General features: G+C 39.9%; 2 protein-coding genes across 2 annotated transcripts in view; one reads left to right on the top strand and one right to left on the bottom strand.

The window, feature by feature from the left end:
* Window positions 1–11,366, bottom strand: part of LOC122787415 — a 678,631-nt gene extending 667,265 nt beyond the window's left edge. The window contains exon 1 of the mRNA XM_044054125.1: window positions 11,299–11,366. The gene's annotated coding sequence lies outside the window, so the exon portion shown is untranslated. The remainder of the gene's footprint in view (window positions 1–11,298) is intronic.
* Window positions 11,358–17,831, top strand: part of CCHR13.PART0H11orf54 (chromosome chr13.part0 C11orf54 homolog) — a 371,774-nt gene continuing 365,300 nt past the window's right edge. The window contains exon 1 of the mRNA XM_044054130.1: window positions 11,358–11,479. Within this exon, the coding sequence (XP_043910065.1) occupies window positions 11,407–11,479 (73 nt within the window). The 5' untranslated portion in view covers window positions 11,358–11,406. The remainder of the gene's footprint in view (window positions 11,480–17,831) is intronic.

The following is a 17,831-nucleotide window of genomic DNA, read 5'->3' as shown; positions in this document are numbered from 1 at the left end:
AATGATCCTTCGCATCCTGCAAATGGTAGGCTCTCCCGCCTCTCCTCAGGTAGGAGATACAGAAGTATGCCGTGTAGGACTTCTAGACTTAACAACAGTTTCTTTCCTCTCTCCATCAGACTACTGAACTGTTGTGAAAAATGAGCTAGGAGACTGTCAATGCATTCTTCCTCTCCTACCACATAGTTGTGCTATTTAACTGACTGTACAGATCCTTAAATATCCACGCTTTATTGCACTAAAAGTATTAAGCTTTTTTTATGTGCAATAACTAACTGATAAGCTGTGGTGGTGCAGTGGTAGCGTTATCGCCTCACAGCAAGAGGTTCTCCCGTTCGATTCTCGGCTGGAGCGCCTTCTGTGTGGAGTCTGCATGTCCTCCCCGTGGTTGAGTGGTGTTCAAAAGACATGCGTGAATGGGCGTGCCTTTGTTGAAGGTTGGGCGTCAGGCTGGCACCTCGGCACCATAAAAATCTACTGCCAATCATTAGCGGACCGGAGTTCCGCTGTGGCGACCCCTAACCGGGAAAAGCCGAAAGAAGAAGAAGAAGAAAGAAGAAGATGTGCAATAACTAACTGATGTGTATATTTAACATTGGTTCACACCTTAACATATGACTCTGTGAAGTACAATATTAATCATACTGTGCAATATTCATGCTGACCATTCCATATGCTGCCTAGTTCTTATGTTATAGTAATATCATGCACATGCTGTTACTCAATTCTATTTATATGTGAAGTGTGTCTGGTCATTATGTTATTATTTTATTCTGTTTTTACTTTTATTTTTATTATGTTATTTTGTTATTATTATTCTCTGTGCATATGTTTTTACACTGGGAATGAAGCATTGCAATTTTGTTTAGCTACACTGTGGTATAGTTCTGAATGACAATAAAATTTTCTTTGACTTTATATACCCTTACTTTAACAAAGTAGTAATTTTGGTTGCTTATTGTCTGTGTTTAATTTTGTTAAAACTGGTAGATGATAAAGACCTATCAGACCCATTTTCATATAGACCCATTTCAATTTTAAACAATGATTATAAAGCATTTAAGTTTATAATAGTTAAAAGAATGGCAAAGTTGTTGCCAAAATGGATATAAATGGATCAGTGTGGTTTTGTGGAAGGGAAGCAAAGATTTTAAAGCATTAATAGATCAATCATGATCCAGAGGAAAGCAGAGTGTAAGAAAATGCCTCTGTTTTTGGTGAGTCTTGATGCAGAGAAAACATTTGACAGAGTAAGGTGGAATTTTATAAGCAGGGCAGTGGAAGCATTTGCATTCCCTGATATAATAATGTTAATTAGGAGGATACCTGTGGGAGTGGGAGGGTTCCTGTCTGACAAGTTGTGTCTGAAGAGGAGAACTGGGCAGGGTTGTCCTCTTTCCCCTTTGTTGTTTGATTTATATTTAAAGTCATTTGCTAAGATAATAAGGGACTCAGAAATTCAAGGATATAATTGATACACTGTAATCAAGAAAAGTTGGCTTTATTTGTAGGTGATATTTTGTACCTGATAAAACCAGAAAATAATATATTAGTGTTCTGGAACATCTTAAGACAGTTTTAAGTCTTTTTGGACTATAAAATTAATGAAGATAAAACAAAGGCTATAGTTGTAAAGTATGTAACCACACATGAATTGGTCCAGCTATACCATTATTTATGGAGACATGATAAAATTAAGTATTTAGGAGTACGGATTAAAAGAGATGCTGCCATGGCAACTAATGATGTGTGGGAAGAGACTAAACAAAAGCTAGTACAACAACTGAAAAACTAGAAGCTCTTGTTTATGGATATAGATAGCAAGATACAGGTAGTGAAATGGTTTTAGTCCCTCTAGTTTTATATACAGGTCAGGTGTATTTTTATCAACCGGATGAGAAGTTGTGGGCAATTGTTAATAAAGAATTGAAGGAATTTATCTGGGGCAGGCAAAGGTCAAGTAGGATAAGCTGATCCTTCCAAAAGAACAAGGTGGTCTAGGATTACCTGGTCTGAATGTATATTTTACAGCTACACAGTTAAAGCTCATATACATAATACAAGCAGAAAGTTATAATTCAAAGTGGAAAAAGATGATGATGAAACAGGAGGGAAATTCAAGAAATAAGGAGAGAGTGGGATTTTGGATACATATCCTTAAGGAGAAAAACATCAGCCATGTAGAACATTATAATCATAAAGCGCAGAAAGTATTCTAAGAACTTAGCCAACACGAGAATGGAGAAAGAAGATTTTGCTGATAGGGATGACTAGAATTAGGTATTCGGTGAATAGGCAAGAGGGGGCCAGAATTTACTGGGGAAGACTGGCAAAGGAACCAAGGTACTGGAAGCAAATAACTAGAGAGGGAAAAGTAATGGAATGGGAAGAAGCCATGAAGACATTTGGACTGCGTGCTAGAGACTGCCTTCCCTATCAGGGGTTGATATCAGTGTATAGGCAAAGAGAAAGGGATAGGGGAATCATAAGTGAAAGACTGCTCTGGTAGAGTTTTTAGTTAAATCTAGAACAGAAGTTGCTGTTAAAAAATGGATAATTAGTAGGGCATATAAAATATTGCACAATAATGATAGGAATCAGTCAGAAGAGGTTAGAAAAGGTTGGGAAGAGAAATTGGATTAGCATTTCACAAGTAAACAATGAGAAGACACATTTATGGCTCCCAAGTATGCAACAAAGTCTAGAAGATTTAGGATTTCTGCTTGTAAGTGTTTGCATAGGTATTTCTAGACTGTCAAGCACACTACAAAGAATTTTTCCTTAGGTAGTTGGCAAATGTTGGAAATGTGATGAGGAAGAAAGAGGTAACTGGGAATGTATGTTTTGGAAGTGTAATTAGCTGGCAGACTTCAAAAATTCAAACAGAGTACTTTGTCAGAAATATGGGTGTAACTAAGGAAATTATTTTTTGAGCTGGTATACAGAATCTAAATTGCTTAGCCATAGTAAGGCCTTGCTCAGTTTAATTCTTGTGGCAATTACAAGAAAATTGAAATCAAAGACTAAACTAACTGTATTTGAACTATTTAATATTGTAATTCAGATAAAAATAACTGAAAGTAGGATCTTAGAAAAGGGGTAGGAACAAATTACATAGAAAAATGGAAATTGTGGGAGCAATACATGCAGAATAATTTTTGGAGTAGGAGTGAGATTTAAGGGAAGGCAGGAATTGAACAATTTATTTAATGTTCGATTAATGATAGTTGTACAAAAACATATGTAATGTATAATGTTTATAACTAGGGACATGCTAATATGGGTTGTTTCCTTTTACATAAATGTATGTTTGCCTATGTCTTAAATGATAAAAACAGTGAACTGTCTTCTTTAATGGGATGTAAATATATCAAATGTTGCGTACTACCTTTTTAAGACTCAGGCTGGCTCCTCTGGTGCTCCTGTTGTGTGCAGTACAAGTCAAACAAGAAATCCACAAAGTAAAAGAATCATAACAGCTCTGTAGACTAAACATATCATCTATACAACCTATATGAAGTGGAATACGGTGCAAGGTGTTTTGAGTCTAAGCTCATAACGAAATTAATATAATTTTTGGTAAAATAATGTCCTATCTTTTTAAGTTAGACAGTTTGTTTAGTGCAGTATGAAAAAGACATAATTATACTCTAGAGTGGGTCCAACTAGAGATGCAGACACACGTAACATGACTGTCTTAGTTTTGCTAATTATTCATTTTTAATTAAAATAAATAACCCCCTAACATTTTCAAACAGTAAACAATTCATGGTAGATGATAGATGAAGGTGAATTTCAGAACTGACACAGTGACCAGGTATTTAACCTTCTTATTAAAAAAAAGAAAGCTCCTTAGAAGGAAAATCTAGGATTCTTCCCACCCAATGTAGATGATGCAGCATTAGCTGATGTTAAAGGATGAAGTATTTCATTTGCACCAGGATATCAGGCAACTAATACAATTCTGGAATGTAACCATAGCCACCTTACAAACTGGTAAACTTCCTACAAATTGGTAAACATCCTTTCATACATCTAATGACAAATTTAGACAACCAAACTCCTCTGATAAGCTTTATATATGTAAACAACAATTATAAAATAAGGAAACCCAAAGGTGATCTCTGTAATATCGTTCTTGTAAAATGTACTGTATATATGTATATCAGGAACTCACACCCTTTACATTCTTCATCTAGTCTTGCATGAAGTTTATAATATGGCTAATGATAGCATGGGTACATAAACTGTCAACGATGCCTGAACAAGAATAGTACTGAATACTTTGTTTAACCTCAAATTTAGAAGTTAAAGAAGGAGAAAAAGGCAGACAAGCAGACATAGCTGATAAGTGGCCTTAATAGAAGAATAGGCCAAACCAGCATTGAGCAACTCACACAAATTTAGGTTCATAGGTTCATAGGTTCATACTAGGCTATCTGCCCAAGGGCATTTATAAGCCTAGCCCATAGTTATTTGGCTTTCGCCACCCCTTTAGTTTGAATAAAACTATGCCTATTATTTTGCTGTGCCTCTGTCAAGCAGTGACACTGAAGTAATCCCTGGGGTATATCTGCGATCCCCCATCCATTGGTCAAGATTCCTCTTGAACAAGGCCAGCGAGGTGCTCTGCCTCACATGTACCGGGATTTTGTTCCACAGCATAGGGAGTCTCTGGGTGATGAATCTGTCCCTCCAGCACGTTCTATTAATAACCGTGTCAAGGTTTAAGTCTCCGCCCTTGTGGTTCTGAGGGATCTAGATTTTTGAGGTGAAGCATATTCATCAAATCAGGGTTTGACATGGCCTTATATGTCAGGCACAGGTCACCTCTGAGCAAGCGGTATGAGACTGAATAGAGCTGGAGTTCTTTCAGTCGGGCAGCATAAGACATATTTTGAGACCCTTTATCCTTTTGGTGAGGAACTTTTGGGGCCTTTCCAGCTGCTGCAGGTGTCGGGTCAGATACATTCGAATGGGGCATTGTACTCAATCATAGGTCTAATGAGTGATGAGTACAGGGGACGATGACCTCCCTTGATCTAGATGTGAATCCCTTCATGATCAGGTGGGCAATGTAGAAGGTTTTCCTAACCACTTTAGCAACATGAGTGTCAAACGAAAGGCTACTGTCAACCTGGGTCCCCAGATCCCTGATGACTTCTTCTGTGCTCAGTGGATTGCCACCTATGTGGTAGCTAGGGGTAACCTTGTTTTTCCCGAAGGGTATGACTATGCATTTCTTGGCATTTAACTTTAGGCCATGGCTCTGGCACCAGTTATCCGTTTCTGTGAGGCCCTTCTGACGGATATCTGTGTCAGATGTGTTTTCGACTATGGCGCCCAGTTTGCAGTCATCTGCAAACTTTGTCAGCCATAACCCTCCTGTGTTTGCTTGTACTTCAGAAAAGTAGATGCCGAACAAGAGTGGACCCAGGACTGAGCCCTGTGGGACACCACTTGTGACAGGCTTTGAGTCTGACATGGCTCCAGCAACTCTGACCCTGTGGGTTCTGTCACTAAGCCAGTTTGCAACCCATCTTGTGATGTATGGGTTTACATTCAAGCTGATGAGTTTTTCGATGATACCCAAGTGGGGTATTGTGTCGAAGGCCTTTGCCAGGTCAAGGTAGGCTGTATGGACTGCCTTTCCCTCATCAATGGCCTTGGTGACTGTCTCGAAAAAGTCAACCAAGTTTAAAAGGCATGATCTGCCTTTGACAAAGCCAAACTGGGTTGGATCCAAAGTCTGCAAGTTCCCTATGTCTTTATTTATGAGTTCCATTATGATCCTCTCCATGGCTTTGCAGATAAGGCTTGTCAAGCTAATGGGACAGTAATTTCCAGGGTCGGTGGAGGCACCGCCCTTGTGAAGTGGGACCACAGTCGCCGTGCGCCACTCCTTGGGTACGTATCCTGAGGTGAGGCTAAGATTAAACAGCTGTCCTAACTGCGGGTTTAATTCCTCATTGAGTTCGTGGAGCACACAGCCGGGGACACCATCCGGTCCCATGGATGCTGTGTTTTTTGCTTTGGAGAGAGTAGTTCTCACCTGGGCGTTGGAGATGTTTGGGGGGCTACAATCCTCTGGTATAGATATCTCTCCTTTTGGGGGGGAGGGGGGGGAGAAGTTTGCACTGAACCTGTCAGCCAGTATGTTGGCAATGTGTGTAGGTTCAGTAATCTTCACATCATTTTGAACTAATTCTGAGCATATCTGGGAGTTTCCTCCTAGGTTTCTAACATAGCTAAAGAAGGCCTTATGATTGTCTTTTGAGTCCTTGGCGATTTTTCTCTCAAAATTTGCCTCGGATGATTTTATGAGAGCTCTTAGTTTTTTACTTATAATGATCAAAGGTGTCTTACCTTTCAAGGATTTTGCTCTATCTTGTAGTAGCTTCCTCCTTTTGTTGTAGAGCTTGTTTATGGCTGGGGTCCACCAGACTGGACGCTTGCCTTTGGTACAAAGAGTCTTAGTTTTGTTTGGGATTGCCTGATCCATGCAGTCCTGTAGGTGCTGGTAGAAGGCATTTGTAAGTGATTCAGCGGTTTGAGTAATGTTTACCACTGGCTCAGGGGCCTTAAAGGAGACCACACTAGTTTTTAGAAGTGTGAAGTCGGCTTTTGAGAAGTTTTTCACTGTAGTCTTTTTTATTTCAGGTCGGGGCGGGATGAGGACCTCCAGCGAGATTAGTTTATGATCTGATCTCACCAGTGAGGGGTATACTTCGGTGTTGAACATTGTGATCCCATGTTCGTGATGATGAGATCAAGTATGTTTTCTCCTCTTGTGGGGATGGTGACTAGTTGTTTCATGGCATTTGAGTTTATGAACTCCAGGAACCTTTGGGCTAGAGTGTTTGGGCTTGAGTAGTGTTCCCAGTCTATATTAGGGTAGTTGAAGTCACCTAGTATGATGGTGTTTGGAGATACATTTATCCCCTCCATTGTTTTCAGGAAGGCCATGTGAGGTTCCTGAGTTTGAGAGGGTGGCCTGTAACATGCTACAAATTGCAGAGCAGTCTTGCCTATGGTTAATTGCACCTGGATGGTCTCCGATGCATCGTGCATTGCCACCAACCTTGAGGTGTGGGTGTCCTTTATGAATATGGACACCCCCCTCCTTTCTTGGTGTTGTCCGGATTTTGGGGCCGGAACGCATGATATGAGGTGAAACCTGCTAGTGCTGGGGTGCTCTCAGGAGCCTTGAACCAGGTTTCTGTCACAGCACAGACATCGATGTTCTCCATACTGAGAAGGGCCTCGAGTCGTGCATCTTGAGATTGAGACTTCTGGCATTGAGCAGCATTACCTTTAGTTTTTACTTTTTGTGTTCTAGGGTGGTAGGTTTAGAATTTGAGCCTTGCCTAAAAAAGGCACTATGGGGGTGGCAAGAGCCTTTGCCAATATCCGGAAGCCTAGGAGTGACAGGTGCAAGCCATCCCTTGCGAAGCAGCGTGGCTTGTCCAGCATGTCATCCCAGGCAGACAGACATTGGATCCCCTTTGAATGACACCAGAATTTAAGCCAATTATTAAAGCTGATCATCTTATCACTGTATTGTGGCATCAAAGGAACATCCACAATAAGTGGGTCCAGATTATGAGAGAGACACCAAATAGAAAACCTCTTCCATTTGGATAAGTAGGATTTCCTAGTAGTAGGTTTCATGGCCTCCTGCAGGACTAGCAGTATGTCCTCAGGGGAAAAAAAAGATCTCTGTGAGGAATCAAAGTCCTATCACTCACAGTGTCAGTTGAAGGGTCTAGGTTATAACGTCGACAGATGGGAAGACCGACAGTGAAATCACCGACGCGAGAAGATCGACGGATGAAAACACCGACGCGGAGAACACCGAGATGGGGAAAGGATATGTAAGTATGCGGTAGTGACGGACGTTAGGGTGCGAGTAAGGTAAGTGTGCGATGTTGGCGGTCTGTAGGGGTAGGGGTGGGCTAAGTGAGTTAGGGTTAGGGCGCGAGTTAGGTAAGGGTGCAGTAGTGAATGTTTTGGGTTAGGGGCGGGTTAAGTGAGTTAGGGTTAGGGCGCGAGTTAGGTAAGGGTGCAGTAGTGACTTTGTTTGGGTTAGGGGCGGATTAAGTGAGTTAGGGTCAGGGAGCGGGTTAGGTTAGTGTGCGATAGTGACGGACCTTAGGGTTAGGGTTTCGGTTAGGGTAGTGGATAGTTGTGTATGTAAGGTTTAGTGTTTGGATTTAGGTGTGCTTGTGTTGTGTGTGTGGTTTTTGGTCAGGGAATTTGTTTTGTTTATTGGTTGTTAGGATGTTGTGTTGAGTGTGTGTGGTGTCGTGTTTGTGAGCTGTCGGTGATGTGGTGTCGGTGATGTTGTTGTCGATGTTGTGTGCTGTCGGTGTTATAACCTAGAACCCAGTTGAAGCATGGACAGGTAGGGATGAATGACAGATCCCATGGCTTGTCTGATTATGGTAGGCCTGAACGTCACCTTTATGCCTTATGCTACTCAAGGAGCATTTGGGTGACATTCAGCATACCTTTTAAAAGCAACAAGTAGTCTTTGGTAGACTGGACTGACATTTGGGAATCCACGGCACGGAATCCCATCCAAGAATACTGCAGAATTGAATGTAAGGACATTAGTTAGAAATCCTAAAATTTAATGTGTGAGAGACACTTTTTGATGTGGAACACTGACTTCTTAAGACTCAAAATGAGGAATGTAACTCCTAATGAGGTACACTCATACCTCTCAGCTGAACAGATTTTTGCTTCATATTTTTAGTCTGTTCCTCATAAAAAGTACCATTGTGTAAAATCTTACCATAAGGGTAGGTGTCCTTTCCTTCACCACTGCACTATTCCTTACAAATGGGATTCCCTGCCATGAAGCCCTTCGACCGGCCAGTTTACCAAAGTCTACCATTGCTTTAAGGTACAATGAACGTCACCAACATACTCCTTGCGTAGGGAAGGGCATAAAGGTGACGTTCAGGCATACCATCCTCAGAACTGATTGCCCCAGTAGGAACAGCATTCCAAGGAAAACCAAGGAGAACCTGCACATCCAGGAAGGAAAAAAGACCAGGGGGATGGATGGAGGGTGTGAATACTGTAGCAGTGAAGGCAAGGACAGCTACCGTTATGGTCAGATTTTACACAACTGTATTACATTCTTTACCTTCAACCTACAACCCAAAAAGACATAATCCAGAGAAAGAGTCAGGGAAGACTTTTTGAAGTTTATTCTGAACCCCAGGTTCTGAAGAAGCGAAATGGTAAAATTAAGATTTTGCAAAAGGACCTTTAGAGAAGACGCCTGAATCAACAGGTTGTTCAAATAAGGAAAAATGTGGATCCCTTGAAGCCTGCAAAAGGCAATCACAGGAGTGAGGCATTTGGTGAATACCCTTGGGCAGTAGAAAGGCCAAAAGGCAAAGCACAAAACTGAAAATGCCAGGAAGCAACAGAGAAATGCAAAAATCTCCTGAAAAGAGGATGGCTCAGAATATGAAGATAAGCATCCTTGAGGTTCAGGGACACCAGAAAGGCCTAAGGGAGCAAGAGAGAAAAAAGGGACGCAAAGGACAACATCCAAAAGGAAGGCACCTTCAGAAAAGTGTTTAGATGAGAGAGGTCTAGAATAGGCTGCCAAGTACCTTCTTTTCTGGACGCTAAAACATTCTGGAATAAAACCCTTTCTCCCTTTGGGACACAGGCACCTCTTGAAGAGTACCCTGAGATAAGAGGTCCCGAAGAACCTCTGGGAAAAAAGGAAGTTGTTCCCAAAGAGGCTGAGGAATGCCCATACAAGGAGGGTGGGAAATCCAGACCATGAAGTACCCCTGCCGAATGATTGACAGAACCCAAGAATCCTGGGCGATTTGGAGCCAAACAGGAAGAGAAAGAGAAAGGCAAAGAGAAAGAGGAATGTGGCCGGGAACAGGTGAATAGTCAGACAGCACCCGGTTTATCAGGAAAGGAAGGCTTAAGAATCCCTGCAGTCTGTGGCCTTAGCAGCAGGAGTCCGTGTATTACCCTTTTTTTCTTTAGGAGGATGACAAGATTGCCTACGAACAAAGGCTGGCTTAGAAGGGTAGCTTCTCTGAAATCTAGGCACAGGAGAAAGGTAAAAGACGGACGGTTAAAACAGCGTTCGGACTGGCAGCAAAGAAGTTCTGAGGATGGTATGCCTGAGCGTCACCTTTATGCCCTTTCCTACACAAGGAGTGTGTAAGTGACATTCAGCATGAATTAAAGCAACGGTAGACTTTGGTAAACTGGCCAGTCTGACGGCTTCATGGCAGGGAATCCCATTTGTAAGGAATACTGCGGCAGTGAATATAAGAACATCTTGTGGTTCTCTGGCAAATTATGGATGATTTAAGTCATTAAATAATGGAAAACATTTATATTTCAGACATCATATCTTTCAGAAAATATGTGCCTAATGACACAAATCGTGGAATTTTATCAACTTTCTAAGTATGTAAAAGCAATATTTAAAATATGTCCCTATTTTGGGCCTTCGTCTCACCATTATTTTAGGCATTGTCCAGATTTCTTGCACTAAGAGGTTAACAGGGATGTGTACGCTTGGTGGAATCTCAAGAACGTGCAAACTCTACCCAAATAGCGACTGGGATTCGAAAGCCCGGACATTTGAGATGGGATTCGGGAAACAGTAGCATAGGCAATAACTGAGCCATAGTGCTGGGCTTAACCACCAAACCGCCTGCATAATATTTAGAATGTAGGGAGGCAGTAACGATCTTAGAATTTGAACATAATAAACGCTTTATTTATTAATTGTAAACCACTGCCCAATTGAACATAGATGATTTTTCAATGCCAGTCTTGTAACATACCCCTCAACCTCTTAGTACAAGAAATCTGCATAAAGCCTGACGAAATAGGGGGGACAAAAGCCCAAAAACAGGGATATGTTTATATTGCTCTTATAAACTTAGAACGTGGCTAGAGTAACGGGATCTGTTTTACCATACATTTTATGAAGGGTCTGAAGTCTTAAACTCAAAATTATGTCATTATTTAGTGACTTCAGACCTCAGATAATTCCAGTGATTTGCCAGAAAAACACAAATTTTGTGAGGAATAAAACAAAAAAAATGAGCCGAAAATCTGGACAGTTGACAGGTATGTACAAGCAATCAAGTATGATCTTAAGCTCAAATTGTGACACTGTCCTTAAAAATAGTCACAGTTCATTAATCTTGACTACAAATTCCCACATCTAGGATTTGAACTAATTCACTAACTCAGCTAAACAGTAACGAAGTGAAGTTACAGACACTCGTGACTCACGTGATTATGACGGCTCACGAGGGAATGGTTCATTCTTGTCCAACCAGGTTAAGTTTTTAGTATTCCGCCAGCGGTGGTGTAGTAAATTGAAGAGTGTAAACCGGCAGAATGGCAACAGGAGCCAAGCACGGAATTGAAAAATTTGTGTTATATCAACCAAGGCTTGAAGAGCTTTCTGACGGTAGGCACCATGTTTGTGGAACGAAGGTGCAAATATGTATTTGTAGGTCAGAGACAGGCAGCCAATAGGAAGTACACTTTAGTGTTAACTTCCTGGGAAAACATGGTAAATGCAAAAGGGAGAAAATGTATCTCTGTATGTAAAAGCTGTATCAGCACATTGAATATCGTGTTTTATTCCTGCACGATTTGCGCTGCGGACTGCGGTATAACAAAATCTTGAAAGTAGAACGCTGTTTGAAGATTAACATATATGCGTTATTGTTATTAAACAGTGAGTTAATGTTTGCTCATCGTATATTTTATTATTTTAAATAACTACTGTTGTTCCAACTTGGCTGTTAGGAAAAAAAACTCAGACGCAGTATTGACGCTTGTTATCTTAAATTGAATATAGAATAATTATGAGGATATTTATCCACAGAAAGGTTTTGTCACACATTCACTTTGAGATTTTTTCAGTTAACTCTTATAGTGTTGTGGGTGTAGGCATGCATACAGTGTGCAAGCTGTGGTGTACTCGGACTTGTTTTTAAGAGGCTTTATTTTCTTAGCTTAACACAGATGCAACATATGCCCTTTTTGTATACATAAGTTAAAAAAGAGTGCAAGTGGTCACCCCTTTAAAGTGACATACCTTTTTCTGTACTAGTTATAGGTATCAAGAAGACTCCTAAGTAATAAGTTTATGTGCTACATGTTTAAAGTCACGTGTATGCATGCATATATAACCTTTAGCTGGAGCTGAACTGCCTCAAAATCAGATTTGGGCACCATGCCCTTCAGAGCTTTTCTGCCACCGAAGTAAGTGCTCCTCTGCAGGCTTTTGATGATTAACGGCTGGCTAACATTGTTCTATTGTTGGGCAGTTAAGTTCCCTTTGGGGAAATAACTTTCCACGTTACTTTTTATGACAGATTGTGTACATTTTCTGTAAAATATTAACTTTCAAGTTGGGGAAATGTTTTTAATGATTGTCGCATGGCATTTAATTTGTTTTAAACAGGAATTTCACTTTTATTTTTGTAGTAAAAAGTTGCTAAATCTTATTTTAAAATACTTTTTCTGTGGGGAAAGTTGGTTTATTTTGCTTTTGGTGGTTGGGGTAAATAAGTGCCTTTTTACTGTATTTTGATGGAGAAAAAGTTATTTTTTTACAACTTACCTGTTTTGTTGGCCATTATTACTAGGCTTCCCTGGGAATCGGACAGCTTTTTCAGCTTAACCATGAAACAATGTACTGGTTCTTTGTTTCTTTTTTCTTCCAGTAACAAAAAAGATGTTGTTAGTTATTTAATATTTGCTACCTACCACAGCATGGTACTAAAATGACTTTAGCTGCAGGTAGGTGACTCTTCTGTGGCCAAAGTTGGGTCCATGGACCACTTATCTTTTCCTTGGGTCCTGCTGGTGTAGTCCCTACAGCCTCCATATACTGAGGGTTGGATACATCCTGTGCAGCTGTTAGGAGTGTCCTTGACGTGCAAGATTGCCACTTTTATCAGTCCTGAGAGCAGGGGCAGAGAATACCATAGCATAACTAGAAAGTTGTATCCATAACTAGGGAAGTTTTTGCTGGCAACACTGGGTGTGTGTTTCTTCAAAAATTACAACAAAATAAATAAATAAAACATTTGTTTTTTCCTTTTTCTGTTACCCTGGACAGGAGTATTTTATTTATTGGGATTAGTTCAAGGTTTAATGTAGGCTTTCTTAATTTTCTGAAGTGATTTAAGAACTTGAGTCCATAAATGGTTGTAAGGGACATATTGCCTTTTGTCTCCTTAGACATCTGAATCACATTCTGAGGAGAGAATGGTTTTGGCTAGTCCTGTTGAAGAATCTTCTTTCTCTGTAACTATCTCTAAAATGAGACAGATGTTTCAGTAGGAAAACAGTGATGATTTTCTGTTTTTCGGTTAGTATTGTTTTGTTAAAACTGGAATTTCCAGAACCTTCTCATTTTCCAACTGTTCTTTCTGCTATAGAGGATTTTTTTATTTTTTCTTCATAGCTTAACTCTTGCCTGAAAACTAGCTTGGATGCTCCCTAGAAAGCGGGTGGATACACTCTTCCCAGATCAGACCCAGCAGTTATTAATTTTCTGAAACCAACATCTGTTAAAGGTTTCGTTAATATTTTGTTAGTATTTTTTCCCTCTCCTTCTGTTAAGATGGAAGGTTTTTGATAGGTTTGGGAGGAAAGTATTTTGTAACACTTATTTTTAGAGTTCTCTGCTTTCAGACTTAAATATAAATAAATAAATATATATATATATATATATATATATATATATATATATATATATATATATTTTTTTACCTTGCCTCTTCTGAGAACATGAGGGGTGTTTTGGCATTTATTTCCTCTTCTGAAGAATAATCTGTTTTGTGTAAGTGGTTGCTTTTGAATCTCAAGTAGCTATCTCTCTTTGAAATATACTAAAGATTTTGATAATGCCACTTTAAGGGTTATTGTCACCAAAAATGTTCTGGGGATATTTGCTTGGTTGCACTTCCAAAATCATCCAGAAGATGGTAGAAAAGAAGTTTTGAATTCTACCTTGAATAGACAGCTAATTTTATAACATCTGCTTGAAAGGTCCGTAAGAAATGTGATGAAACAGTTATGCTGATTCAGGACACGGGCTGGCTCAGTTTTTCAATTTTCCTTCTGCAATTTGACCAAGGGATTTAATGCTCCTCCTTCTTTTAAAGTCAAACAGTCTCAGCAAGCTGCTGGTAAGCAAATGTCTAACATTTATGACAGGGAGTTTCCAAAAAGTGGAGGACTCCCCATCAGAGTTGAAGACAGTGTCCTAAGTCTGTATGACTGTTTACAAGACTACCCTCTTCCCATCCTGTCAAACCCTAAATCCATCAAGGTTACTTTTGGCAGTGGGACTCTACCTATTCTTTTGGAGAGATTCCGCTCATTTGCCAGACTTAACCCCCCCCCCCCCCCCACCACCACCGTCATAGAGCATATACTCTCTTAGGGTGGTGTTTAAAAGCTGCCCTTTCTTTTTAGGGGAATGGTTTTATTCAATGTTGCTGCTTTTGCGTATTTCTACATGTTATCCTTTAATTTTGTTTTGATGTTTTTGTAACCTTAGATTTTCATATGCATGTTATCACATTCCTAGATCCACATTTTAGGAGTTTCAAAAGGTTTTCTGATTATGGATCACATTTATCAGTTACTCAACATTATCCTTTGGTCTGTCCAGTGCTATAAGGGTATATACAAAGTAAGTAGAGCCTTTGACAGCCTACGGCAGATTGCAGGATGTTCACATATTTCCTTATTTAGATGACTGGTCTTTCTGTGCAGTGTTTTTTGAAAGTGTCAGGAATCACTCACTTGAGTATTGCAGCTCCCACACAGAATTTGTTTCCAGCAAAATTTGCATGTCTTTTTTTTAGTTATTTATACATGATTCTTTTCTTGGGGTATGTCTAGGACATCTCAGTTCAAAGAGCATTTCTTTCTCAGGAAAAAGTAGATCTGTATGTAGATCTTTTCCTGAATTTTTTCTACTTGGACTACTGTCTGAGCAAGGAAGTTACTCAGGATTCTGAGTCTCGTGGCATCTATGATTCTCGTGCTGTCTGTTGCAAGACTCCACATAACAAAAATCCATTAATACCAGCAATTTGTATGTTCCCAACATGTATCTCCTGACAGTTTAGTTTCAAGTTTCGCAGTTTTTGAATAGGGAGAGTTTTTTGCAGGTAACACCATATTTTTCAAAATCCAGACCTCCCATTCTCCATTTTTAGCTCCAATATAGCCAGTTAGTAGGACACCTCAGACTTTGCTTGGGTAGCAGTGTCTATGGGGATAAAAGTGACTTTGACAAGACCAAAACGCATAAAAACAATAGAGGTATTGGTAATTATAAATGCTCTCAGTTATGTCTGTCTTTTTTTTTGCTTTCTTGGATCCAAGGTTTTATAGACAACACCGCAGCGATGTGGTACATAAACAAGCCAGGGATGGTCAGTTCTTACCCTCTATGTAGAGCAGCCATGGTAGCCTGGAATATAGCTTTTCTTCACAATCCTACACAATCATACTGTGAGAGCAAAACTGTGTGGCAGACAAGCTGTGCAGGACCAGGACAGACCCTAACAAATGAAAATCGTATCTGGGGGGAGGGGGGATGTCTTCCAAGCTTTGCTGTATGGGGAATACCACAGACAGATATTTTACCACCATTCTTAAGCATTAGTTGGCGGATTTCTGCTTCCGCTCCCCATTCTTTAAGGCCTGGAAGACAGATGCCTTTTTTCCTTGAAAAATAATTTTCCTGTATGCTTTTCTACCCTTGCCACTTACATTCAGGGACTTTTTGAGGATTTTGAAAGACTCTACAAAGGCTATTGTGGTGACTCCCTTCTAGTCAAGCTAACAGTGATTCTTTCTTCATTTGGAATGGCTAAGGGGCAGTTACCACAATCTCCTTACAGGCTGGATCTACTCACAAAAGACTGGGTTGTTTGATAAATCCCAACCATAACTATAACTAACTGCCTGAACATTAGAATTTCTATACTTTTCTTGCACCGTTTTATGAGGACACACAGCAGGTGTAAAGGAGGCAATAAGTTCTGCTACTAGAAATAATTTATTAGTAAAAGAAAAAGATTTTCTAGTTAGTGTCAAGAAAAGAACCAGCACCAATTCAGGACTAGTGTTCTCTGGTGCTGTATTATTTGTGTGAGTTACTAACCTGTGGCCTGTCCTTCTCCTCAGTCAAGGTTCATCTGTTTGCCAAATCAGCCTGACTGCGTATGCATTCCCATCTGTCGGTTCAGTCTCATGTGAAAGTGTTTTTGAAAGAATTGTTGGCACAGGAATACTTCTAGATTTTGGATTCCTCCTTGAGATCCTAAGTTGCTGTTTTTATAACTAACTCTTGCTCCATTTGAACCAGCTTGTCAGGCTTTCTTGAGGTTCTTTATATAGAATGCAGTGTTAGTAATTGCTATGACTTTGTACAAGAAGCTTTTTAGTTGCAGGGTCTTGCAGCTGGTCAGCCTTATCTCATTTTCAACAAAGATGGGATATCCTTTAGAGCTATCTTTTTTAGTGATGTATATGTGGTATCTGCATTTTTCTTCAGGCAAGCTGTCCATCTCTTCATTACAAAACATAGTATGGGACAGATATGATGCATCTTATCTTGGTTTCCACAGACAACTCTGGTACTGTCTTAAAACAAAACAAATGTCCAAAAAAAAACATGGTCCATCCTTAGTGACACCCCACCCAATAACTAAAAATAAAACTAAATATAGCTTGCAATGTTGCCCAAAAATATATATTTTTTAAAATTATATTAAATTATATGTGTGAAGTATAAATCTCATCACTTCAATGCCTCCAGTTTAAACAACTAGGAGATAGAAACATGATCATTTTAACCTGGCCATTTATAAGAGTTAAAATAAATCTGTCAAAAAGTTCACTTTTCTCCAAAACAAGTTGCCAAGGTCCCCCTCAAGGGTCTGGGCTCACCTTTTCTAACACTGTAAATGTAAAAGTATGATCCTTATGCCTTATTATATGTCTACACAGGACTTTAGTTGTTTCTCTTCATGATGTCATCATAATCATAAACTCATTGACAGAGTTTGCGCTCCATGTTAACTATATAAATGGGTGCTTCACAGGCCGACATTATGAGAATGGGCACATGGAAGTCCAATGCTTATAAAAGCAATGTAAGATGTAAATGACTTTAACTCTTGTCCTTTGCATTTCAGCTCGCACACCATCGGACCGGAAATACATCTGGATTGTTGGTCATTCTTATATTCAGAGGCTCCATCACTGGGTCCATAGCAGGCTGGGCTTATCCTTCCAAATAGGAAAACAAGCTTTTTGTGAAAAGTTTGGTTTGGGGTATCAGGAGTGCGGTGGCACCATCTTAGGGCAGTACTGCTGCAAACAGCAAGAAGTGGTAAACCTCCTGCAGCTATTATGTTGCACCTAGGGGGTAATGATATTTGTCAACATCCAATAAAAGATCTAATTGGTTTGATGGTAAAAGAGGTAAATTGCATGCATGAATGCTAGCCACAAGCTATTATTTGTTGGTCAGAAGTGGCACAGAGAAGAAGATGGGTGGGGGGTAGGTCCATTAAAGCTGTGCAAAGAATGAAACAGAGAATTAATAATTTTGTAGGCAAGATGTTAGGGGACATTAATGGGTTGTACATTCCTCACCTAGGCATTCTGGTCTAGTGGTCAGACAGGTATGATAGGGATGGGGTTCATTTATCTGAAGAAGGTTTGCGGGTTTTTTATAAGGAATTGCAAGCAGGTTTAGCTGTGAAGGGCATCCA

This window comes from Protopterus annectens, chromosome 13.part0 (genome assembly GCF_019279795.1).
Source record: "Protopterus annectens isolate FY-2018-M chromosome 13.part0, PAN1.0, whole genome shotgun sequence".
Lineage (NCBI taxonomy): Eukaryota > Metazoa > Chordata > Ceratodontiformes > Protopteridae > Protopterus > Protopterus annectens.
This window is presented reverse-complemented; position numbering and strand designations above follow the sequence as displayed.